General features: G+C 43.2%; 1 protein-coding gene across 2 annotated transcripts in view; it reads left to right on the top strand.

Annotated features, from left to right (window-relative positions):
* Positions 1–2745: 2745 nt before the first annotated feature.
* LOC138245659 (protocadherin alpha-C2-like) overlaps positions 2746–26635 on the top strand; it is a 557250-nt gene continuing 533360 nt past the window's right edge. The window contains exon 1 of one of the 2 annotated variants that reach the window (XM_069199413.1): positions 2746–5333. In XM_069199413.1, coding sequence (XP_069055514.1) covers positions 2943–5333 — 2391 coding nt within the window. In that variant the 5' untranslated portion in view covers positions 2746–2942. Of the gene's footprint in view, positions 5334–23103; positions 25638–26635 lie in introns of those variants that run through there. The other variant, XM_069199407.1, reaches the window with a different exon arrangement.

A 26635-nucleotide genomic window follows, 5' to 3' on the forward strand; every position in this document is an offset into this window, starting at 1 on the left:
TCACTCTTTCTCTTCTAAATCGCATCCTTTCTCTGTGTTTAATAATGAAGTATTTTGTGTTTCCATCTCATGATCTTTGCAGAAACACTTGGCTCTGAGGGTACTTCCACATTTTTCTCTCATGCCATACAGCGCAACCTGAATGTCTCTGAAAAAACACCAATGTCAGCTCACAGTTTCTTACTATTAGATAGTTTTATTGTCACTCTCATTCCCTTGCTTCCTTTTTATTTGTCAGTTTGTATGGCCTTTCCTTCTACATCACTTGTATCCTTTCACTCCTCACTTTTCAGCCACTACTTTTTTCTTTTTGGTAAGGTAGAGAGTGCATTTGTTTTTCAGCTGTCTCCCTCGCGTACTTCTCTTCCTTCTATGTTCTTTTGTGCTCTCTTGCACAAATGCTTCTCCCCCAACTGCTCTGCGCTGAGCTCGCACTCTATGCACTTCTCCCCCGTGCTGCTTTCTCACCCATATGCTTCTTCCTCCAACTCCATGTTCCTCTCTCCATCCCTTGCGCTTTTCCCCTCACGCTCCACGTTCCTCTCTTTCACCTGTTTTGCTTCCCCACAACCTCTGTTGCTTCCACTACCTACATCCTCTGTGGTGCTTTCTCTCCCAAGCCCTCTGTGTTGCTTCCTTTCTCTGCATTGCTTCCCCCGCCTGTACCCTCTGTGTTGTTCACCCCCACCCGCACATTCCGTTTTGTTTCCCCCACTTGTGCCCTCTGTGTTTCTTCCCCTCGCACGTGCCCTTCATGGTGCTTCCCCGCACCTGTATCCTTCGTTTCGCTCCCCCTAACTACTGTTTTTTTATGTTAATTTTTTTTTAGTTAGCGATCCAAATAGGATTCATAAATAAAAAGATAAAAGCACCTCCGTCATTTTGTAGGCACCATGGCCCGTATTTATACTTTTTTTAGCGCCGCATTTGCGCCGCTTTTTGACGCAAAACGGCGCAAACCTACAAAATACAATGGAATTTTGCAAGTTTGCGCCGTTTTTGCGTCAAAAAACGACGCAAATGCGGCGCAAAAAAAGTATAAATACGGGCCCATATGTGTTGTGTGCACGCCTCCGTAATTATGTGGCTGTGTCATAGCACCTTTCTTGTTGCTTTTTCTTTAGACATGTTGCATCGGATATGCTGTACAGGATTGCTATGAACCATTGGCAAAGCCACTAGGTCCCAAAGACGAAACCCATTGGCTTTGCCAATGGTTGTTCGAATATGTAAGTTTATAAATAAGTACAGTTGGACTGCGAAGGGGGGAAAAGCCAAGTATAATTTTGCCAGTTTCCCGTAGCAGGTCAGTTGCCTGATCGATGTTGCTCCTATCTTAATACGTTTCCATGAGGTTGATTAGGAGAGAGGTTGAAGCGATTTAACAGCCAGATATACTATTGGGATAAGCAGTTCTGTACCGCTTCATGTTATGACGTTGGCATTACATATCCTTGTCTGTGCAACTTTGCTATGGAAACCTGCTTAGGTAGTGACACACATTGCTTGGGAGGATTTATTTCTAGTACTCAAAAGCTACTTAGATTGAAGCATGTATGTTGCAGTGGCGTTTCAGAGAATCGACACTTCTGCTAATTCCCACCACGGAAGGATGTTGCTTCTTAAACAAAATCTCCGACTAGTTTCTTTAAAATTAAGTCAAGGAGGATTTGAAATCAGCGTGCCTCATTCCTAACATTAAAAGAATAATATGCACATTACGATGTGTTATTAAAATGGGTTTTATAAGTTCGTAAAGGGCCCATGTAGTGTTCGAGGGCTCATTAGAATCCCAATGTGAGTGCCCACCCCACCCTGGAGGGTGGGTGTTATTGTATTAATCTACAGATAGATGCATTTATAGTTGACATCAGATTGACCGACGTGGTGAGAACAGGTGGGTCAAGGGAACTCCATCACATCTTTCAGAAACAATAATGGTAGATGTATTTACACTTAATTAGTTTGTGGGGAAAGTTAGCAGGGGCTCGGTTTTTTTCCGAACAATATTTTATGCAAGAGGCCACAAAGGCAAATATGTTATTCCTTGAACTTCTATAATTTTTGCATTACACTTGAAGCTTTTCATTTTGTGCCACTTCTGTGATTGTTTGTGTATTTCTACTGATTTAATATGTTTCTGTAATGGTTTTAGGCACCTGTCTCAAAGTTAATATTTTTAAATAAACTTGGAGACAAAAATAAATTATGATGACCTTGGTTTAGTGTTTTGACGATTTTTTTTTGCCTTTGCTGCACGTTTAATGGTTTGTAAAGTACTTTGAATAAACTTAAAGATAAATAAATAATTTTACCTTTTCTTGATTTATTGTAATGTCCCGCACTCTGACTTTCATTCATTACTTATTGCTTTAAATCACACGGGCACGTCAACTGAAATGAGGATTAGGCCATGTTCTAAAATATTTTTCAGCAAACTTTCGATCACGTATTTTACAAGTGAAATGTCTTGCGTTACAATGTATGTGAAAATTCCAAAATGGATTTTGAATGGTGTAATGCACCATTTGGAAGAATGCCCTGGGCCACTGTACATAAGTGAAAATGCACGAATTCGTATTGTTGCAAAAAAAAAAACTTTTTCATTGTAGTTTATTCTAGCAGTTTGAACCAATTAAAAAAAATGTTGAGCCGTAGTTTACTAATATAACCACGAGATGGCGGTGTCCGCTTGTTTAGTCAACGGCGAGTCTTTTTTTTTTTTTTTTTTTTTAATTATTATTTGGTTCCAACTTAGAATGACAGAAACACATCTCTATTCACCGACTGGATAAGAAAGGGCAACGGTAATCGGGCTGCACTCTGGGAGACTGCAGGGCGTTTATGGAACATCGAGCCCCATTGATTATCTGCTTTGAGTGTAACGTTTTAGAACTACATATTGCACTCGCTGTGGTTGTTTTGACGGGTGGTTCCCTGAAATGATCGTCCCGTGTGGATTCTTCATGCGGAAGTGTCGCCGGCGGTGCCTCCCTCTTCTCCTCCTGGTGTCTCTCTGGGATCTCGCGCTTGGACAGCTCCGGTACTCCGTCTCCGAGGAGGTGGAGCCGGGAACCTTTGTGGGAAACATCGCTAAGGACCTGGGGCTCGATCTGGTCCTTCTGAATTCGCGAGGACTGAAGCTCGTGTCAGGCGCCGCGAAGCAGCCCTTCCAGGTGAATATGAACAGCGGTCTATTACTGACTAATGCCCGCATTGACAGGGAGGAGATGTGTGCGCAGAGCCCCTCCTGTAAACTCGTTTCAGAAATAGTCATTGATAACCCCCTAGAAATGCATCGCCTGGAGGTGGACATTGTGGATGTGAATGATAACGCCCCCTCCTTTGTGGACAGTGAGATCACACTGAGTATCTTTGAGTCGGCTTCACCGGCGTCTCGGTTCCCGGTACAGAAAGCTGTGGACCCGGACTCGGGAACCAGTGCTCTTAAGGGTTACACGTTAAGTGCCAATGATCATTTCCACCTGAACGTCCTAACAGATTCTGACAATAGAAAATCCCCAGAGCTGGTTTTGAAAGCTGCCTTGGATAGAGAGCGCGCCCCTACTCATAACCTCATTTTAACTGCGTTTGACGGAGGTGACCCGAGGAGATCGGGGACCCTTCAAATACACCTTATAGTGCAAGATGCTAATGACAACGCCCCCACGTTTGATCAGCTCGTGTACCACGTGACACTGTTGGAAAATGTATCAGTTGGGACAACCGTGGTACAGCTACATGCCACAGATCTCGACGAAGGCCCGAATGGTGACGTCATGTACTATTTTAGCAAACCTGTCCCTGAAGGTGTGAGGAGGACATTCAGCATCGATGCTGACAGCGGCGTGATAACAGTGCAGGCCGCGATAGACTTTGAGGAAACTAGAGAGTTCGAGATTCTTGCCGAAGCTCAAGACAGAGGTTCGTTCGCTATTCCAGGCCACTGCAAAGTTCTGGTGGAAATTATTGACGTCAATGATAACACCCCTTGTATAACCATAACTTCTCAGACTCTCTCTGTCGCAGAAGATGCCAAACCCGGGACAGTGATAGCCCTCTTGATTGTTTCAGATAAGGATTCGGGCGAGAATGGGAACACATCCTGCTCTCTTCCGCCTGGGCTCCCATTTGTCCTTGAAAACACGTTCAACAACCACCACTCTTTGGTGTTGAGGGGGTACCTGGACCGTGAGTCTGTGCAGCACTACGAGGTCACCCTGTCAGCTGTGGATGGAGGGTCACCTCCACTGTCCGCCTCCACAGTCATTAGTGTGCGAGTTTCTGACGTGAATGATAACTGTCCCAAATTCACACAACCATCGTACTCGCTTCATCTGTGGGAAAACAATGTCCCTGGGGCCCAGGTGTTCGCCATTTCTGCCGCAGACCCTGATCTTAAGGAAAACGGACACATAACATATTCTCTCGTGGGAGACATAGTACGTGGTGGCTTTGTCTCAATAAATTCAGAGAATGGTAAAATCTTTGCCATGAAATCTTTCGATTATGAAGAAATAAAACATTTTAGGTTTCAAGTGCAGGGAAAAGACGCAGGCGTTCCACCCCTCAGCAGTAATGTGTCTGTGGACGTCTTTATACTCGACCAAAATGACAACGCCCCAGAGATCCTACCTTCTTATCATCAGACACACTCTCTTGGTGGAGAAGTCATCCCTCGATCAGTTGAGCCGGGGTATCTGGTATCAAAAATCAGAGCTGTTGACGCAGATAGCGGGTACAATGCCTGGTTACTTTATCAGACCCAGCCTTCCAAAGATAGTTCCCTTTTCAAGGTTGGACTATACACAGGAGAGATTAGGACATCACGACCTATTAGAGAAAGTGATGCGGCCAATCACAGGTTCATTGTTGTTGTGAAGGATCATGGAGAGCCTGCCCTTTCCATTACTGTCAGCGTCATGATCTCGTTATCAGACAGCAGCACTATAGACATTAATTCTAAACTCAGTAAGGAAACAGACAACACTTTTTATACATCGGATACCAACCTGTATTTGGTAATTTCCATCGCATTTGTTTCTTTTATTTTTTTGGCAATTGTTATCACATTTGTGGCTCTTAAAATTCACAAAGCAAACAACATGCTGGCCAGCGACAGCCTACAACATTGTGCAGCCGGAGTGGGAAGTCTGTGTTACTTTGAAAACAGCTATAAGGTGTGCATGAGGAATTCAGGGAATGGCACTTTGGTTGCTACTGGGGTGTATCCAGTGCTGTCTGAAAATAGCACCAGCGAGATGAACAGGCTTCCAGTTGAAGGAGCTAAGCCACGGAATATTGATGACCTTTTAATGATTGGCGACGATCAGGTAAGTCAGTGCTCATCGCTTCACACCCATCCCTCGAACATTTTTTAAATTATGGAGAAAGAATGTTTAAAGTGCAGCAAAAATTCTTACTATATATTTTACCAACGCCTAGTTTAGGACTTATCCGCCTAACAGTCCTCCATTTTATTGGAGCTCAACTATATGAAAGTCTGTCCTTTATAAAAAATAAGATGCTGTGAATTTGAGGCTGAAGAAGGGGCAGTTGTGTGTTGTACTACTGAACGGTTCATCTTGATGTTATTTCGATGTTCTCTCTGAATAAGTCTGATGTTACCAGTCTACTAGCCATGTTATGCTCCACACTTGTGTCCAGTGACAGTGTGCCAGGCGAGATAAGGCTGAGTTTGATTCTCTATTGCAAATACCATGAACAGCACAGAGAAATCCACTAGCTGCATCTGAGTGTTCAGCTAGCAGTGATGCTTTACCTTCACTTGTTCCCAAAATAACATTTGGAACCCAAGAAACTCTATTGTGGGCTCCAACTAGTATGGTCCCATCAAACATTCGACCATGCATGCAGCTGACACCCTACTAAACACAAAAATACTCAATGGTGTGCAAAAGTGCTAAATGCCAAAAAAGGCAAAATCAAGAAACTATGTAGTTTCAGAAGCTTGAATACCACTCAAGGATATAAAAGCCAATTTGACAAACAAACACAACATCAAAAAACCCTAGTCTGCCTTTTCGCTTAACATCATGATACAGGGCAATTAGTAGAGAAAGACTTTCTTCAAGACAGTTAAATATTAAATCAACCCAGTCTCTGTTTTGTACAACAATCAATATGCAAATGCATGGAATTCTCTCCTGGTTTTTCAATAAATTAACACCAGCAGACACAACATGGTCTCCAAACTGTTTGAGTTTTCACCATGACAGTGGGGGCAAGCAAACATGAAAATCTGAAAATACTACCTGTGCATGCTGCCTGAGGCTCCATCTTCTGAGCCGACACTGCTTGGGGCTCTTAAGGCGAGCACAGATTATTGAAAAAAGAGACCATCATTACCACTCATTCTCTTATTATTCACAGTACATAAATGGCTTGAAGTAATTGTTAGAAGTCAAAAGGACCAATGGATAGTAACTCCTGGCTGCTAGACTCAGCGGGCCATCAGTGGAAACAAAGATTCCTTCTTCCTCCTCTCTTCACCAGGTGGACAAGAGATTGACATACAAGTAAAATCATTTGGTTAAGGTCTTTAAGAAAAAGGTATTTTTAAGATGAACAAGAGAGAAAGCAAGTATGTTGCACCCTGCCTTTATTATCATTATAAGCAAACAAGCTGGGTTTCCAGGCAGGATGTCATTTATCATGAATACAGGGCATAAACAACAATTTAAGTAGCACACAAGAGAAACTGATTTTTAAATAAACCTTAAAAAATACTCCCAAACTCAATAGTATTTTTGAATCCATTTCAAAAGAATGAAGCAAAGCAAGAATTACAATTCTTGCCAAGCAGATCACACACAGATGTTTGCAGAACACACATAACTCACTGAGTTTTTCAGTGCTACAGCTGGTGTGACATGTGGGTTACCCGAGAATCTCTGGAACAACCGCTTGAAACCGATAAACTGTAGTACCAGACTATGAGCCAGTAACCTATAGGTTAGAAGCAGTTTCATATAGAAGGCACATTACCTTTGTTATTAAATCCTAACATTGTAGTAACAAATTGCACATGAAAGAGAAAAGCAACAATGCATGTGTATGACAATAGGTATCTAGATACTGTATCTTACTAGTTTTGTTCTCACCAGCACACACAAGCTGGCAAGCAGTGTGTCTGTGCTGAGTAAGGGGTCCCCAGGGTGGCATAAGATATGCTGCAGCCCTTAGAGACCTTCCCTGGCATCAGGGCCCTTGGTACCTGGGGTACCAGTTACAAGGGACTTACCTGGATGCCAGGGTGTGCCAATTGTGGAATCAAAAGTACAGGTTAGGGAAAGAACACTGGTGCTGGGGCCTGGTTAGCAGACCTCAGCACACTTTCAATTCAAAACATAGCATCAGCAAGGGCAAAAAGTCAGGGGGTAACCATGCCAAGGAGGCATTTCCTTACAATATAGAAGGCACATTACCTTTGTTATTAAATCCTAACATTGTAGTAACAAATTGCACATGAAAGAGAAAAGCAACAATGCATGTGTATGACAATAGGTATCTAGATACTGTATGTAATACAGGATTCCTAAAAGGGGAAATACACTTTCTTGTTCCAGAACTTAGAATGGAATCTGTAGATTGCTACAAAATAGTAATGGGCTGCACAATGCTTGCAGGTTCCTGCAGACTCGGTGGCTGGGCCATGGAAAGCTGTCTGAAAAGGATTTGCTTGGAATAAGAAAGATGGGAATTGGCTCTGGGATATAATAGAGGGAGTTTAAAAGGGTCCATGGGTCAAAGCGGAGGGACTGAGGTTCTCTTATGGCTTACTGTCTGGTTCTTACTGAAAACTGAGGTGCTTATTAGGGCTGGGTGTTGGTCTCTAAGTAGCAACTGATTAGGTCTCAGGACTCTGCCACTGGTGGTGAGAGTGTTGGAGGGCCTGTTGCACCAGCTCGAGCACCGAGGGGTCATCTGAAGATCTTTGATTTCTGAGTGAGGGGATGTGAGGGCCTCCTAAGGGCTTACATTTGTAAGGATTTGTGGTGAAAAGCTTCTGGGGGACAACAGAAGGCGATATAGGATGGGTTGGGATTAGTTGAATTTATCAGTGGAAAAGCAGAGACCAAGTAGAGGGGGATTCATAGACTCTGGGCACCAGAGGAGTGTGTCAGATGAGCAACTGAGGATGACAGAGGGTTAGTGAAGGATCTGTCTATCAAATGATTTCTTATGGTTGATAGGTGGTCCCTGAGGATTTTTTGAACATCGACAAATGGGTCTTCACGGCAGGCAGGATGTCTCTGTTGGTGGCAGAGGACTAGTTCACCATTGTCTGTTGTCTACCTAGGGATCTTTCATGATTGACAGTGGCTCTTTAAGGGTTGTTATATGTCTGTGAGGGAGAGAAAAGGCTCAGCTGGGGCTTGAGGAGGTCTTATGAGAGCCAACTAAGGGCCGGGACAGCCAACAGATTACTTGTGAGGGTACACTGAGGGCCTATTAATAACTGTCCAGAGATCACTGAGAGCATCCTGATTTACTCCTAGGGTCAAGAAGATGTAGTCTAAGGGGACAGACAGCCTGCAGCTGTGTCCTGCAGCATGTCATCGAAACTCTTGGGGGAGACAGAAGCCACACCATCAGATCCTTGCCCCATCACTACTAAAAGGATCCTGTGCCCTTCTGCTAGCATTGTGTGCTGCTGGAGTAGAAGGACATCAGGGTCACTATCAGAGAAGGAAAACCTATGCAGCCAGCCCATATCTGATATATGGTGCTGCCTGAGGGGTAAGATGTAGGCCTGGGTGAAATTTTGTTTACATCAGTGAAATATCATGTGGTTTTCAATATTTTGTTTTGGTCTTGTTATGCAAAATGCTTAAGATTACACCATTATGACCATTATGACACATCATGTAATTTAGCTTCCGTCTGGATAAAACTCTTATGACAGGAGCATGGGAACAATGCAGATGAACTGAATGCGAGTGGCAGTTGTTTGTGTCATGTTACATTTTTCAAAAATGGATGTGCATATGTTTTTTATACCAAAAAACTAGTGTAAAATGATTTTCTGGAATAGATCAAGTCATTTCACATAAATCTTTCACCAGTTTGTGTAATTTCCTCAAAGCCAATGGTGCAAATTTTACCCAGGTTCAGCAAGATTTCTTTACTACTACCTATGGTATCACTGCTCAATGTGTGAAGGATGCTTCCTTGCAGTTTCCTCTTTAACCTGTTTCATTTGAGGGAAAGATTCTGCTGATGGTGTCTGCTGCACATGTTCTTCCTGTTTCCTGTAAGCTAGTTATGCTGTTGCCACCTGTACTGTATGCACTGTTGGGCATACTTCACGTTTAGTGTTTGGAGGAACATGCACGCTTGATATCATGGTTCCTCGTATGTCTTTATTTTTATATTCCAACTCTCCTTTACTTCTAAAGTGCTATTTTTCAGAATGAATGGTTCACTGCTTATATGTATTTGTGGTTTGTAAAGCGCAGGATTCACCACAAGGGTCACTGAGACTGCCAATTAAGAAATAAATTGCAGGGAGAGAAGGATGGTTCTACAAATGGCAGGAAGGTATTCCATTTTAAAATGACTTAGGAAAAAGTTACATTTTCAGCACTTTCCTAAATGTCATCAAGAAAGTTGGAGGATTTTACCAGGATCCTCTAGTTAACCCTAAACTAATATAGTGATGTAAGGCCTGACACAATCGAGTCTTTCCATGTTAAATTAAAAATCTATCTTGCTGCTGCTTTGTGCACCAACTGAAGCTTTTTTACATTCTTGTCGAGGGGATCAAGATGGAAGGCATTATAATAGTCAGTCAGATGATCTTTATTTGGCTAATAATTTCAAGCCATAAAAACACAGAATAAAACAGTACGGTCCTAAAACTACATAAAAAGAATAATAAAAGCAAGGTTACAAATGAATTGATTCCATTTCATGGAGTCACAAAAGTTCATACATCAGAAACATACATCACACAGCCCCATATAAGTTTCTGATCCTTATTGCATAGCGAACAAAGTTTAACACCGCCACACGCAGATCAAACTCACTCAGCTTTTTGCAAATAAAGCAACCTTTCCCTATGAGATCTAATCTTGGATAAACAAAGCACTGGTCTTAGGAAGTGCTTTCGGGGTTGAGAATATAAATGACAAAATACAATAAAGTGCATGGTGCTTTGCTTTCATGAATCATCACAAAGGCAATTTGCCGAGGCTGTACGCCAATCAGTGTCCTGAGGAAAGGCCACTAATACATTAAGAAAGTGAAAACATTACAATTGTCAACTCTTACGTATATATAGAATCATTCATAATATGTAACTGATGCAAGAAGGCGAACGAATATAGAATACATTTCAGTATGCACAGACGGAAAAACATGTACTATTGAATTAACCTGTTTTTGTAATGATAGCTCAGCATTGAGTTTGATACCAAAACTTCAAACACATTGGCTGCAGATAGGTTTATCACCTACAAAACACACGGTCCAAAAGGTTCATCCCAAATAGGTGAAGTTATAAACAGGGAAGCAACTTCAGTTTTACCACTATTAGGCTTTAATTTGTTTACATATATTGAGGACTCTGCCCTTTGATATATACAAAGTTATTACTGTCTGATTAGGGTCCCTCTAAGTTTTACAGCTTATTTGAGCATCATCTGCATACAGAGGCACCACTAAGACAAACAACTGAATATTAGCTGCCGGCGGAACCATGTATAAGCAAAAAAAATATTGGAGACATCAGTTACCCCTGGGTCACTCCACAAGACAAAGATTTAACATCTGACAGAAAAAGGCCTAGAAACTTGTGATGTTATTGGGTTACATCATATGGTGACCTGTGCAATTTTTTTTGTAATTCAGTGGGGGCTTGGCAAGAAGCAGTTTGAAGCCCAATGATACAGACACTCCTACCGTCTCCTACGGCAATCAATTTTCCTCTTTCACTACATATCCCTATATTCACTGATATTTTGGACAGATCCAAACTTAGGGCTTGATTATGAGTTTGGCGGACAGGATCACTCGTCCGCCAAACTCAAGACAGGGGGGTTGCGACCATGCTGGCTACCTCCCCATAGGCCCCATTAAGACCTTCCCACTGGGCTGACCGGTGGAAACCAAGGTTTCCACCAGTCAACCCAGCGGGAAAGTGGCAGCAGCATTGTTGCTGGCTCGTAATCGCCGGGGGCACCAGCACCCTCGTAATGCACACTGTCTGCATGGGAGACAGTGTGCATTATGACGGCACTGGGTAGGGGGACCACTGCACTCTCCATGCCATGGGCATGGGCAGTGTAGGGGTCCCCCTGTGGCCCCTTGCTGGCAAAGAACCAGGTTGTAATCAGCAGGGTGGCACTGACTTCAGGGCTGCCCTGGCTGATTACAACCTGCACTGACATCAGCCCATCTGTATCTCTGATCCCGACAGAGACAGTGGTCGGTTGGCAGGGCTGCCCACCAACCTCGTAATATGGCAGTTGGACCACCACAACCGTGGCAGTCCAACAGCCACTGCAAGCGTGGTGGTCCAAGGACAACCACACTCATAATTAGGCCCAAAGTTATGAAGATTATACCTTTCTGACAGAACTTTGAATTGATGTATAGCTTCAACCACATACAGAATTATGCAAGCACTTTAATCACAATAAAAATGAAAATCATCTGGGGATATGACTAAAATAAATGAACCTTTAGAAAACATTAACTTTTAGACATGATGCTTCCAAAATTTTAAGTCAGTATAAGCTTCTAAGGGGGATACTTGTTGAAAAGGTCACAGGCTTGTTCTGTTAGTATTATAAAATTTTGGTCAGTGGAACACCTTGCTTCTTGATAGCTCTCAGTATCTTCCAAAACCTCTACATTGCAGTCCTTTGGAAGACGTGACTTTGGGGTCGATTGTTCATAGTCTACGTGAGTAAATAAGGGCACAATGCAGTATTTCTACAATCTCAAGATGGAATCCAAGTAGTTGCTTTTTGTTTATCCACCATCCCCTACGTCAATCAATTATGGATTTGTACAGCGCAGCTAATCACCCATAGGGTTTCACGATGCTGAAAGCAGGTGTGCTGCTCCGCCGAAAAGCCAGGTCTTGAGGTCCTTCATGAACTGCTTCAGTGATGCGGTCTGCCTGAACTTGAGGGGAAGTGTGTTCCATGTCCAGGCTGCGAGGTAGGAGAAGGATCTTCCTCCTGCTGTACTTCTCCAGATCTTGGGGATGGCTGCAAGGGCGAGCTGAGAGGAACAGAGATGTCTGTTGGGTACATTGAAGGCAAGGCAGTGGTTGAGGCATGCCTGTCTTATGTTGTGCAGTGCCTTGAAGGTGTGGATCAGGAGTTTGTATGTGATGCGCTTGTTAACTGGGAGCCAGTGTAGGTCTCTGAGGTGGGAGGAGATTTGGCTGTGACAGGGGATGTCCAGGATGAGTCTGGCTGCTGAATTCTGGACTCTTTGTAGCCTTGATTGAATATTCTTGGTAATGCCAGCATAGAGTGCTTTGCTGTAGTCCAGTTTTCAGGTGATGAGTGTGTGGGTGACTGTCTTCCTCATGTTGGGGGGGAATCCATTTGAAAATATTCCACAGGAGATGGAGGGTGTGGAAGCTTGTGGAGGAGACGGCATTAACTTGGTGGGTCATCGACAGAGAGGAGTCCCAGATGATGCCAAGGTTTTGCGCATGGTCATTGGGGGCGGGGCATTACCCAGAGGAGTGGGCCACCAGGAGTCGTTCCAGGCTAAAGGGGTGGAGCCGATCACAAGGATATCTGTCTTGTCCAAGTTGAGCTTGAGGCAGCTGGCTTCCATCCAGGTGGTGACTGCTCTCATCCCGTTGTGGAAATTCCTTTTGGCTTGCACAGAGTCCTCAGACAGAGAGAGGATCAGTTGGGTGTCGTTGGCGTAGGAGACTATGTTTATCTCATGTTATTTGGTGATCTTAGCAAGTAGGGCCATGTAGACCTTGAAAAGCATAGGGCTGAGTGAGGATCCTTGGGGGCCTCTGCAGCAAGTGTGCTATTATCCTGCAAGTAGTAAAACATGCCAGAGAGCTATGCTCTTATATTTTGTATGTGTCCGTGGTAGGTTTTATTATCACAGCTTTTGATTTCTTGATGATACCAAGTTATCTCTACATTGAGCTATGGTTCCACAAGAGCAACATTTACATAATGGAACTTGTCCATAGTGCTGTTACAATTAGATTCAGAATATGATAAAAAGGAAAGAGACAACAGAATGCTTTCCTTTACAGAACTTCAGAGCAGCCCTAAAGTCCTAAGGCTTAGACTTTGATATTTTGTAAAGAGAACAGGCATCTTTGCTGCTTGTTTGTACGTTCGGCTAGATAAGAATTTTAAAACCAAGCAACACCCGATAGGGGGCTGGAGAAATACTTATATATTTAGATTGCTACCCATCCTGTTGGTTTTAGAAATACTATTATTGAAGATGCAGGACCACTCTCTATAAAACATGTGCACATTCCAATAGTAACAAAAGAGCTCTTGAGTTATTGGGTCATGACCGACCCAGTGGAATGGGAGCTCATGTTGTGGGTGTGAATCTCATTCAAGACCACCATCTGCTTCTGAATATATCTTGGTGTTTATAGAGCCTCCTACTCCTTGACTGGAGATAAATCAATCTGCTTCTGGAGATGAGGCCTTGCACTGTAGCTTTTGTGGTTAAAGATGTAGTCCTTGTCCCAGCTTTGGAAAACATATACCTGTTTACAAACCTCTTAAATGTCAAGTGTGACTTCTTTATCCAGATGCAAGTATCTCTGTCCTACAAACGTTTTGCTAGGAAAGAGTGCAACACAACTTGCATTCTGCCTCTCTATGGCCGTTAACTGAGTCTATTGGTTTAGGTTGAGACACGGTTAGGATTGGTGTTACCCAAGCAATGAAGAACCTTTTTGACACAAATTCACAACCATTGAAGGTTTCCTTGATTTTCCTTCCAACAATCCACCACCTCCCACCATATGTGGACCATTTCCAAACTGCTGGTCCCACGATATGAGATTTCATTAACCAAACCTCACACTTTCAGATGCTTTTTTTTCAGTCTATAATCATCTGATCATTATTTCAACGCTATACTCAACACGTAGGCCTAACGTTTTCATATGCATCTGTACCAAATGATGGACCAATTTAACTGACCTATCTCTTCCTCTAATGTTTCCCTTGTGTGTCTAAATATAAACTGTCTCTCCGCTTCTAAAACAAAATCTCTTCTGGATCCTGATGATGTCAACAATTTCTGTCCAGATTCAGGTCACTTCTTCCTCACCAAAGTCCAGAAAAGATGTTTAGGCAATCAGTTTAACAATTACCATCAAAATATCCACCTGGCCAGCTTTCAGTCGGGATGTAGGGCAGATTTTAGCAATAAAGCAGCCATTCTTCAAATAACACTATAAGATGGAAAATTGTACTAGATCTGTTGGCAACATTTGACACCAAAGTCCTAAACCTACTGAGGTATTGTGAACAGAATGCAAATATGTGAGTTATATGTCACATTCTGCAATAGGCGCCTTACCCCTACAGTCTGCTTTATGATTGTTAAAATCTGTGGCCAGAGATTACACAAAACACTATAACAAGTGCATTAGCTAAATTATCATCCTGACACTTTCTAGATATCCAGATATCTCTGCAACAAGTGTGTTAAGTATCTATGCTATCTTAAAATGCAGTCTTTGAATTGTTAAGTGCACAACGTTATTAACATTTTCCATATCAATATCTGTGATACAGAGTATGTAAACAATGAATATGTACAGAGAGGTAATAGGAAGATTTTGAATAACTCTGCTCTTACTTGTGCTTCTGATCATTGACATGACCTTAGCCTTATGACTCTACCCCTTTTCTGCCCTTCCCCCAATTTGGGACCATAAATATTTTTTTCCTCCCTTTTTCAGCACTTCTTGCTGAACTGCCTTTGTCTGCACGACCTCAGAAAGACAGGTTGTAGAGTCCTACAAGCCCATCCATAATAGGAGTAACAAGAGTAGTGGCAGAGATCCAAAGACCAAGAGATGTCATGGTGTTGTGCATGATGTTAGAACTGCCCATAGGGACCTTGGCCATGGCACAGGGGCTCCAGTCCATGCCAGAGGAGCATCAGAGCTTGAATTTGTTGTAACCATAAGAGGAGACAGGCAGCAGAAGCAGACCTGCCTGCATCCAAGAGCAAGAGGATGGGTCTGGCGTGGGAGCAGCAGACAAGAGAGATAGTGGCCACACCTGCTTTGGGGCAAAGTGGTCGACATGGGTACTGGTGGGGCCTTGAGCCTCCTCACTGCCACAGGAGAAAGAATACAGAGTGTGCCTTAGCATTTTCGCTGTGCCTTGTCATGAATTACTCAGTACTCAGGGAATGAGACATCAAGGCCAAAAGTAATGATTCAGACTGGTATCTCCACCCTTAAATCCAGTCATATGAATGAGGCCCAAATGGGCACAACATGCATACACAGAAACAATGTGTTTTACAACATGTGGAATCCTGATTTCAGAGCCGTTTGTGGACAGATTTCACCGGCTCGGGCAGGTGGATCCCATTTGTTTCTATCAGGGGAGAAAATCCGCCGGGTAAACCTGTCCTGGTGTTCCCATATGAGTAAAATTCAAGTGCAGGGACTTTGGGCCCCTCAGATGGTTCTTCCCATTGGGTTCCACTCTGGCAGGTTGATAAAGATGACCAGTCCACTGTGCCACAAAGACCATCACAATCGAAACTAAGGTCCTGGCCACAGCCTCACTCGTGGACTCGGGGAACCCAATCTGCAAAGAAAAACAAGGAACTTACTGGGTGAATGCTCTTCCACTAATAAATAAAAAAATCCTACTGTGGATTTATACTCTACCAAATTTTATCACATTTATGCATCTTTATGTTATGAATAACAAAAATTGAAGTAAAATGAAGATGTAGACCACTCTTTTGAGAGAATTACAGTTATCCACAGAAGGTCCACATTAGGGGGGCCACGCCGATTGTTCAGCAAATGTGCATTGGCGCCCAGGCAATATTGCACTAGCATCAGCATAAACCAGCATAAGCAAGAAGACATTTGTGCTGACTGATCAATGCAAGCATGTCATATGGAAAAAATGCCACTAAACTTTTTACGTGCAAATTCTTTTACAGAATTGCTAAGCAGCAGATGCTGAATGGCTGTGGTGTTGATTTAAAGAATGTAATCCAGATCCAAAAACCTGCACACGTCATATCAGTGACAGGACTTCAGTTGTAATAATAAATGAAGTCCTGTCACTGATATGACGTGTGCACTTGTAATAATAAATGAAGAAAACAGAGAGAAGATGACCATACTGTTGCATGTCATATGCAAGTGCTGAATGAATCCAAAAGGGGAAACCTGTTGACCCAAAGGTGTTCTTCTCTTGAGCAGTACTGGGGCACTTCATCCTAAAGGGCCAGACAGCGACATCCACAGTTGTCAATAAACTCAATTGTTTTGAAAGATGTACGGCTTGTAGATCGTGCTTTTGAAAACCACAAGAACACCAGAACATCTAACCTGATGACATTGCACAAGCTTGCTTACAATGTAGCTCGACTGAGCTGACACAGAGAATGGCTTTTAACAATTAATGCTGCAGAACCAACCAGTCTGCTTTCTTTCAATAATAGGTGCCTTGTTCAGCGCTTGCTTCCCAGGGATATCTGGCTGCTTGCGAGTGACTCCAGATGTTAAATAGTCCCTCATGCATTGCAATGCAGCCAGAAAGACACAGAAAAATGAAATAGAAAATGGTGAGGTTGAAAAGCATCTTTGGGAAGATCTTAGATGTGATTGGCAATATCTTTAGTAAAGTGATGAAGGTCGTGGAGTAAAAGAAGCCAATGGCAGAAGGAGGCTGACATAAAGCTCTTTAAAGTAAGTATAGAATTCAATAATTTCGCTAAGGATGGAATAAGCACCAAACATGTCAAACTTAAAAGTAAAATCTGGCACCCGGAAAAGTAGGTTAAATGAAAAGAACTGAATAATTTAAGGAAGGCAGAACAATTAAAGGAAGAACAGACCTCATAGATGAAGTGTCAAGCTAAAGTCCAGTAACATGAGAATATGCAGATTTACTCGCAGCCTCCCCTTGACCCATGATTCTGTGAACATGCAGAAAATACAGTATCACAACTGCAAGTCAACCGAGGGAAAGAGAAGACGGACTGTCTGCTAAATCTTTGACTGTACATCTGTAGAATAACATTCTAACATCCTGCTCCGTTGTGTTAACCGCTTTAGTGCAACCCCCACACTACCTCCTTGGTGCGGGTCACGGACAGTGGCTGGCACTAGGGAGGGGGTTAAAAAATCTCTGGGTGCATTGCGCCTGAGGATTTTTTTTTTATGTGCAAATACCCCAGGAGGCACAGAAGATCTTTAAAAAAAAAGAAAAAGCCAATAAAAAAAAAAAAAAAGAAATTGACAGGGGGTCGCCCATGAGCAGGGCGACCCCCTGTGGGGGCAATCATTTTTTTAAATAGTTGTATGGTTTCCTGGGGGCCACTATGGCCCCCAAGGAAACATACAGCTATTAAAAAAAATATATAGATCTATATATATATATATATATATAGATCTATGTAAATAGATATATCTATCTATCTACATAGATAGATATATCTATATATATAGATATGTATATATATATATACATTAACATATATATATATATAGCAATCACTTTTGGCAACGCTTGTGTGGTTTCCCTGGGGGCCCAGGAAAACCACACCTACATATAAAAGGGATCTGTATATATATATATCTATATATATATATATATATATATATATATATATATATATATATATATAGATATATATTCGCCACCAGTTGTCCTGAAGTTGCAGCTTGCATCTTCAAAGCAATGCACATACTTCAACTAAGGCATTTCAACTGTAGCTTTTAGGCAGCTATAAAAAAGTCAAGTAAGTCTTGTGATTATGTTTCTGCTACAAAAGGATCAAACTTTTGTCTAGTGGCAGTTTTGATGCCATTATGTAGCGCAGAAGGTTTAAATGCCTACTGCAAAGATCAAATCTGTATTTTATGTAAATAGCTGAGTACATTAGTAAAGTCAGCCATTACCTGCGCTATAATACAAATGAAATGTATGTGCGGGGGGCTATGGAGAGATGAAGGGCACTTTTGCTGGGTGGTAGTGAGGGAATCCGAGGAGGAGGTCATGGGAGTGGGAACACCAATAATGATTGTTGGACTGGGCGCTAGAGGCGTTAAAGACTGTGACAATTGGTATGTGACAGCTTGAAGTAATAGTATGTCTTTTTTTGAGTGTCTTGAAAAAACGTGCTGATTGAGGGAAGAAGTGAAGGTAAGGTGACCTCTACTGTTGCACGTTTCACACACACACACACCCACCAGCAATTTTGTAACTGTCTATGTAGGCTAGTGTTTTAGAGCAACAGTTTAGCCAGTAGCAGAGATGGCATCTCGTTGGATGACTGCTGCTCAAGCCCTAACTCGGGTTATAGAGGACAGTTCTGATGTAGGATCAGAGACTGAGGCAACAGACACTGAGACAGCATCTGAGGGATAGGACAATGGCGCAGACTCTGGGAGTGATCTTTCAGTCGGAGGAGTCCTATTCGATAACTCCTCTTCCATTGATTATGAGGTCATTGATGAGGACAGTCCTGCTGTCCCTGAGCAAGCACAGTCTGTGCAGCGAGACAATAGCGGGCTAGCCCAACCCAGAGAGCTGGTGCATGCGGTGTGAAGCACAGAGAGAGTGCTCTCTTGCGAGCTCCCCAGTTTAGTTCAGCCCCAAATTCCACGGCCCAAATCGTATTGTGGAGACATAAAAATTATCTATCACAAAACAAACTGGTTTTGTAAGGCAGGCACCTGTGTTTTTGGTCCTGGGATCGGTGGCCTTATAAGGAATCCTACCAAACCCAGACATTTCTGGAAACTACACATCTAGGGGAGTCCACAGAGGTGTGACTTGTGTGGATTCCCCAAAGTTTCCTTACCCAAAATACCCTGCAAATGTTAATTGTTGAATAAAAACTCAATTTTTTCCTGTATTTCTGTCACACAAACTAGAGGAATATACTGGGATCCACAAAATTCCTACCACCCAGTGTTTCCCCACCTGTCCTGATAAAAATGCTACCCCACTTGAGTGCCTGTACCTAGTGCCTGCGTCAGGAATGGATCACCCCAGGGTCAACAGTTGGCCTCATGTAAGGATCAACGTTGACTGTTGTGTGATCTACTGCTGTCGCAGGCACTAGGCCGACCCACACAAGTGGGGTACCATTTTTATCAGGAGACTTGGGGGAATGCTGGGTGGAAGGAAATGTGTGGCTCCTCTCACATTCCAGAACTTTCTATCACCAAAATGTGAGGGGAAAGCATTTTTTTAGCCAAATATTGAGGTTTGCAAATGATTCTGGGTAACGGAACCTGGTGAGAGTGCCACAAGTTACCCCATCCTGGGTTCCTCTAGGTGTCTAGTTTTCAAAAATGCACTGGTTTGGTAGGTTTCCCTAGGTAGCGGCTGAGCTAGAAACCAAAATCCACAGCTAGGCACTTTCCAAAAAACACTGCAGTTTTCAATGTAAAAATGTCATGTGTCCATGTTGGATATTGAGTTGTTTCCTGTCGCGGGCACTAGGCCTACCCACACAAGTGAGGTACCATTTTTATCGGGAGATTTGGGGGAATGCTGGGTGGAAGGAAGTTTGTGGCTCATCTCAGATTCCAGAACTTTCTATCACCGAAATGTGAGGAAAAGGGGTTTTGTTGCCAAATTTTGAGGTTTGCAAAGGATTCTGGATAACAGAATCTGGTGAGAGCCCCACAAGTCACCTTAGTCTGAATTCACCTAGATGTCTAGTGTTAAAAATGTATAGGTTTGGCAGGTTTCCTTAGGTGCTGGCTGAGCTAGAGGCCAAAGACCACAGCTAGGCACTTTGCAAAAAAACAGGTTAGTTTTCTTTGGGAAAATGTGATGTGTCCATGTTGTGTTTTGGAGCATTTCCTGTTGTGGGCACTAGGCCTACCCACAGAAGTGAGGTACCATTTTTATCAGGAGACTTGGGGGAATGCTGAGTGGAAGGAAATGTGTGGCTCCTCTCAGATTCCAGACCTTTCTATAACCAAAATGTGAGAGAAAAGTGTTTTTTTTTAGCCAAATATTGAGGTTTGCAAAGGATTCTGGGTAGCAGAACCTGGTGAGAGTGCAACAAGTTACCCAATCCTGGGTTCCTCTAGGTGTCTAGTTTTCAAAAATGCACTGGTTTGGTAGGTTTCCCTAGGTACCGGCTGAGCTAGAGACCAAAATCCACGGCTAGGCACTTTCCAAAAAACAGAGCACTTTTCAATGTAAACATTTCATGTGTCCATGTTGTGTTCTGGGGCGTTTCCTGTCGTGGGCACTAGGCCTACCCACACAAGTGAGGTACCATTTTTATCGGGAGATTAGGGAGAATGCTGGGTGGAAGGAAGTTTGTGGCTCATCTCAGATTCCAGAACCTTCTATCACCGAAATTTGAGGAAAAGGTGTTTTTGTTGCCAAATTTTGAGGTTTGCAAAGGATTCTGGGTAACATAACCTGGTGAGAGTCCCACAAGTCCCCCCATTCTGAATTCCCCTAGATGTCTAGTGTTAAAAAATGTATAGATTTGGTAGGTTTCCCTAGGTGCCGGCTGAGCTAGAGGCCAAAGACCACAGCTAGGCACTATGCAAAAAAACAGGTTTGTTTTCTTTGGGAAAATGTGATGTGTCCATGTTGTGTTTTGGAGCATTTCCTGTCGCGGGCACTAGGCCTACCCACAGAAGTGAGGTACCATTTTTATCAGGAGACTTGGAGTAATGCTGGGTGGAAGGAAGTTTGCAGCTCCTCTCAGATTCCAGAACTTTGCAGCACCAAAATCTGAGGGAATTATGGCTTTTTTTGCGAAATTTTGAGGTTTGCAAAGGATTCTGGGTAACAGAACCTGGTGAGAGCCCCACAGGTCGCCCCATCCTGGATTCCACCCAGTGTCTAGTTTTCAAACATGCACAGGTTTGGTAGGTTTTCCTGGGTAGCAGCTGAGCTATAGGCCAAAATCCACAGCTAGGCACTTTCCAAAAAACATTTCAGATTTCAATGTAAAATTGTGATGTGTCCATGTTGCATTTCCTGTTGCTGGCATTAGGCCTACCCACGCAAGTGAGGTACCATTTTTATCAGAAGACTTGGGGGAACACGAAATAGTAGAACAAGTGTTATTATCCCTTGTCTTTCGCTACATTTTTTCCTTCCAAATGTAAGACAGTGTGTAAAAAAGACGTCTATTTGAGAAATGTCCTGTAGTTCACATGCTCGTATGGGCACCCCAGAATTCAGAGATGTGCAAATAACCACTGCTTCTCAACACCTTATCTTGTGCCCATTGTGGAAATACAAAGGTTTTCTTGATACCTCTTTTTCACTCTTTATATTTCACCAAATGAATTGCTGTGCACCCGGTATACAATGAAAACCCATTGCAAGGTGCAGCTCTTTCTTGGCTCTGGGTACCTAGGGTTCTTAATGAACCTATAAGCCCTATATATCCCTGCAACCAGAAGAGTCCAGCAGACGTAACGGTATATTAATTTTGAAAATATGACATTCGCAGCAAAAAGTTACAGAGTAAAATGTGGAGAAAAATGGCTGTTTTTATTACCTCAATTTCAATATTTTTTATTTCAGCTGTTATTTTCTGTAGGAAAACCTTGTAGGATCTATACAAATGACCCCTTACTGTATTCAGAATGTTTTCTAATTTTCAGAAATGTTTAGCTATCCTGGATCCAGCATTGGTTGAACACCCATTTCTGTCACTAACTGGAAGGAGGCTAAAAGCACAAAAAATAGTAAACATGGGGTATGTCCTGGTAAAATGCCAGAATTGTGTTGAAAAATATGGTTTTCTGATTCAAGTCTGCCTGTTCCTGAACGCTGGGAAGATGGTGATTTTAGCACTGCAAACCCTTTGCTGATGCCATTTGTAGGGAAGAAACCACATGCTTTCTTCTACAGCCCTTTCTCACCATTTTTCTAAAAAAAACAAAATGTTAGCTGTATTTTGGCTAATTTCTTGGTCTCCTCCAGGGGAACCCACAAACTCTGGGTACCTTTAGAGTCCCTAGGACAGTGGTCTTCAAACTTTTTAATGCCGCGCCCCCCCTCAGTTGAAAAATAAAAATCATTGGGCCCCCCCTCAGAATTTTTCAAAATTATTTTAGAAAGATGGCAATGTTTAAATATGTCTAAACCTATTTAAACATTGCAGTTAAGTACTGTTACCTTTTTAAAACTGCAATAACATGCTTCTGCTTAAAACAAAGGCATGCTATCTGTATAACATTTCTTTTGGCCAGAGTTTGGCGCCCCCCCTAGGATCACTTAAGGCCCCCTAAGGGGGGCCCGTCCCCCAGTTTGAAGACCTCTGCCCTAGGATGTTGGAAAAAAAGGACGCAACTTTGGCAGGGATACCTTATGTGGACAAAAAGTTATCAAGACCTAAGTGCGAACTACCCCAAATAGCCAAGAAAGGACTCAGCACAGGATGGGGGGAGGCCCAGCAGCTAAGGGGTTAATGTGTTTCATTTTGGTACTGGAAAAACAGGATCTTCCCCTGATAAATGTTTACCCTGCGTCTTTGCATACTCACGAGAAACTGAAATCATAGTCGAACACAAAATAGCAAACGACATATTTAAAAATGAATATAGGCCAATACATGCAAATAACCATGGAATCCATAAATACAGTTAATATTTAAAACCACTTATTCGAGCACCACATATTATTAGTGTGGGGTTGCATTTATTGTTTAGCACTGAAGCACCAAACAGAAACGCTGTCGTCACACCTATCTAATTTATCAAATTTACTGAAAGAGTTCGACGGAAAAGGCTCAATATTTCGAAAAAGACTACTTACATAGTTGGAACGATTCCCTATTAATTCCACACGGTGGTGCCAGGAACTAGTGAAACTAAAATTCTGCACAGCCTGTGACGCATCTCCTCCTTCAGTTCACCGAAGATATCTACTTAGAGAATGAGGGCCGTTAAACCTTTGCAGTGGGGATATAAGCTCTCGTGATGGATTTGCTTCGATAATCAGCAATATACGGCAACTTTATTTGCTTTCATGGTGTGGCACCCACTGCGGAAACAGAATTATTTTGATACAGAAATGGCTGTTTCTTTGGACAGACTGACGGGAAAATGGCGAACGTTGTACCTGGTTTGGGTTTTATGGTGTTTTAATTCCGTGAGGGGGCACCTCAAGTACTCGGTCTTCGAGGAGCTTGCCCCCGGCACCACTGTGGGAAACATCGCCAAGGACCTTGGACTCCACCCCGTGCAGCTGAACTCCCGGGGGCTGAAGCTCGTGTCCGGGGACAGGAAGCAGCCCTTCCAGGTGAATATGAGCAATGGCGCGTTATTCATTGCGGAGCGGGTGGACCGGGAGCAGGTGTGTGGGCAGAGCAGCGCGTGCACGCTACATTACGAGCTGGTGATTGAGAACCCCTTAGAGATGCATCGACTGGAAGTCGAGATTCTCGATGTCAATGACAATGCGCCGTATTTTATTGAGAAGGAAGACATCCTTAACATCTCGGAAACTGCAGCGCCAGGGACCCGGTTCTCACTACCAAGGGCTCTGGATTTAGACACTGGAGTAAACTCTCTCCAGGGTTACGCCCTGAGTCCCAACTCTCACTTCGAGCTTAAAACAAACACTAATTCCGGAGGTCGTAAATCTGCAGAGCTGACTTTAACACACGCCCTAGACCGGGAGATTCAGCCCGTGCACGATCTTGTGGTAACAGCCTTTGACGGCGGAGACCCAAAAACATCAGGATCGATCCGCATAATAGTTACTGTTATTGATGCAAACGATAATGTACCGACTTTCGATCGTTCGGTTTATCATGTTAGATTATTGGAAGACGCGCCCAGAGGGACTACCGTCATTAAACTCAATGCTACAGATGCGGATGAAGGAAATAATGCGGAAGTGAGGTTTTCCTTTGACAAACACGTTCATAGAAGCATTGCAGCTGTTTTCCGTATAGACGAGACAAGCGGTGTGATAACACTGCAATCACAAGTTGACTTTGAATCCAATAGAGTGTATATGTTCTCAGTACAAGCTTTTGATAAAGGATCTCTGCCCATGACAGGGCAGTGCGAGGTTGTTGTGAAAATAATCGACGTTAACGACAACCCCCCGGTCATATCGATAACGTCCCTGTCCTCTTCCGTCCCGGAGGATGCTAAACCCGGGACAGTGATAGCCCTCCTGACTGTGTCAGACCGCGACTCGGGTGACAATGGGCAGGTGGTGTGCAGTGTGCCCACAACACTCCCATTCCAGTTACTAAACCCTTTCAACAACCATTATTCTTTGATTTTAAAGGACTGGCTGGACCGTGAAACGGCCGAGGAGTACAACATCAGCATCACGGCCACGGACGGGGGCTCCCCGCCTTTGTCCACCAGCACTGCCCTGACCGTGCGAGCTTCAGATGTCAACGACAACATCCCGGTGTTTTCACAAGCATCTTACGCCGTGTTTGTAAAAGAGAACAATGTCCCCGGGACCCATATATTTACAGTATCCGCCATCGATGCGGACCTGAAGGAAAACGGATACCTCACATATTCCCTCCTAGCAAACACCAGCGTCGACAGCTTTGTCTCTATAAACTCTGAGAACGGCAAAATCTACGGCCTGAAGTCGTTTGATTTTGAAGAGACAAGGCGGCTTCAATTTCAAGTGCAGGCCAAGGATTCGGGGGTCCCCTCCCTCAGCAGCAAGGTGTCCGTGGAAGTGTTCATTCTCGACCAAAATGACAACGCCCCCTCCATCTTGTCTCCTCACCCGCAGAAAGATTATTTTGGCGCACACACGATCCCTCCCTCAGTGGACCGCGGACACCTTGTGACAAAGATCCGAGCATTTGACAGGGACAGCGGATACAATGCGTGGTTGAGTTATCACATCGCTCAAACTAAAGGCACCTCATTTTTTAAAGTGGGGCTTTACACTGGCGAGGTAAGAACGTCCCGTGGTGTTAAAGAACTTGAGGGAAGTCAGCAGAGTTTGTTTGTCATCGTGAAGGATCATGGGGAACCGGCCCTTTCAAGCACCGTCTCCCTCAGCATCACTGTCATGGACGCAACCAATGATATGCATAAGCAATTCAAAGAGAACCAGGAAAGCGGACACAGCGTCCCAGAGGTTAACCTCTACTTGGTTATCTCAATCGCATTTATTTCCTTTGTTTTCCTGTTGACTGTTATCATCTTTGTTGCTTTGAGGATTCACAAAGCCAGTGCGGACAAAGCTGAATACGGACAGCCACCATGTTCGAACCAGAGCTGGTTTTACACGCAAAGCAACAGCTACAAGGTGTGTTTGGGGGACCCATGTAACAGCGTCTTACTGTTCAACAGCGCATGTCCTCCGCAGACGGACGAGAGCAGGGGCAACATGACGTCACTTGAGGGGAAGACGCAGCAGAGCATCGATGATTTGTTAATGATAGGAGAGAACCAGGTAAGAGAAGTCTTTTTATGTTCAGCTCATGAGACCTAAACTTTCTGTGATCTGCATTAAACTGCATAATTGAGACCACATTCAGAAGATCTTTGAGGTTATCAATATTACACTTGAAAGTTCTCCTCAGCATAGATCTCTAGTAATTTAAACAGCCAAATTATCTTTAAGTGGTAGGTATTGTGATTTTGATTAGTTGTAATTATTACTGGAGCTTAGAAAATGTTGAGCTAGTTTATTTTGAACATTTTTATCCTGTTACTAAACATGAATAATGCAGATTTCCCCTTGGTCACCAAAGCACAGAATTACTAAAATTTGACGCAACACAGCACATCAAGAGAAATTTCCATGGTGCATTGCATCAAGCACAGAGATTAGAAATGCACCATATAAGCTAAGATATGGCACGGTTCTGCTCTGTCATAGCACTGACGTAGTTCTGGCTGTTTAGCACCAATGCAGCCAACCTTGCTCTATAATACAAGGGTGCCTGCATTGTGAAAATAATAGTTTTTGTGCAGGAAGGCATACCTTCCTGCACATAAACTGCTCTTAAAGGCTTGTTTAGTTTTGCATGACTATTGCAAAAGAAAGCACACATGCAAAGAGGAAGTACCAGGGATTGATGTGCCAGCCTTAGGTATGCGTGCCATTTTGGCACAAACCCATGTTTACTGACTTTAGTAAATATGGGATTGCTCACCATACATGCCAGGGAACACTCATGCTCTACACATGTAATGCTTCCCTGATGCAAGGTAATGCAAGGCAGAGCTACACGCTGTGTGGCGTTTCTTTTGTGATTATCTCCCACGCAAAGCCACACAAGTCTTTAGTGTCTTTAGTGTGGCTTCATATTCCCGACATGGATTTTGTGTCGGAGCTATGCCACACAAATGGCACAACCTAACATAAAATCTTTTAATTCTGAACCAAGCATCATGCGACAATGTTAAATAGACAACCAATAGCAAAATAAATACTATGGTGGTTGG

This window comes from Pleurodeles waltl, chromosome 7, assembly GCF_031143425.1.
Source record: "Pleurodeles waltl isolate 20211129_DDA chromosome 7, aPleWal1.hap1.20221129, whole genome shotgun sequence".
Taxonomy (NCBI): Eukaryota; Metazoa; Chordata; class Amphibia; order Caudata; family Salamandridae; genus Pleurodeles; species Pleurodeles waltl.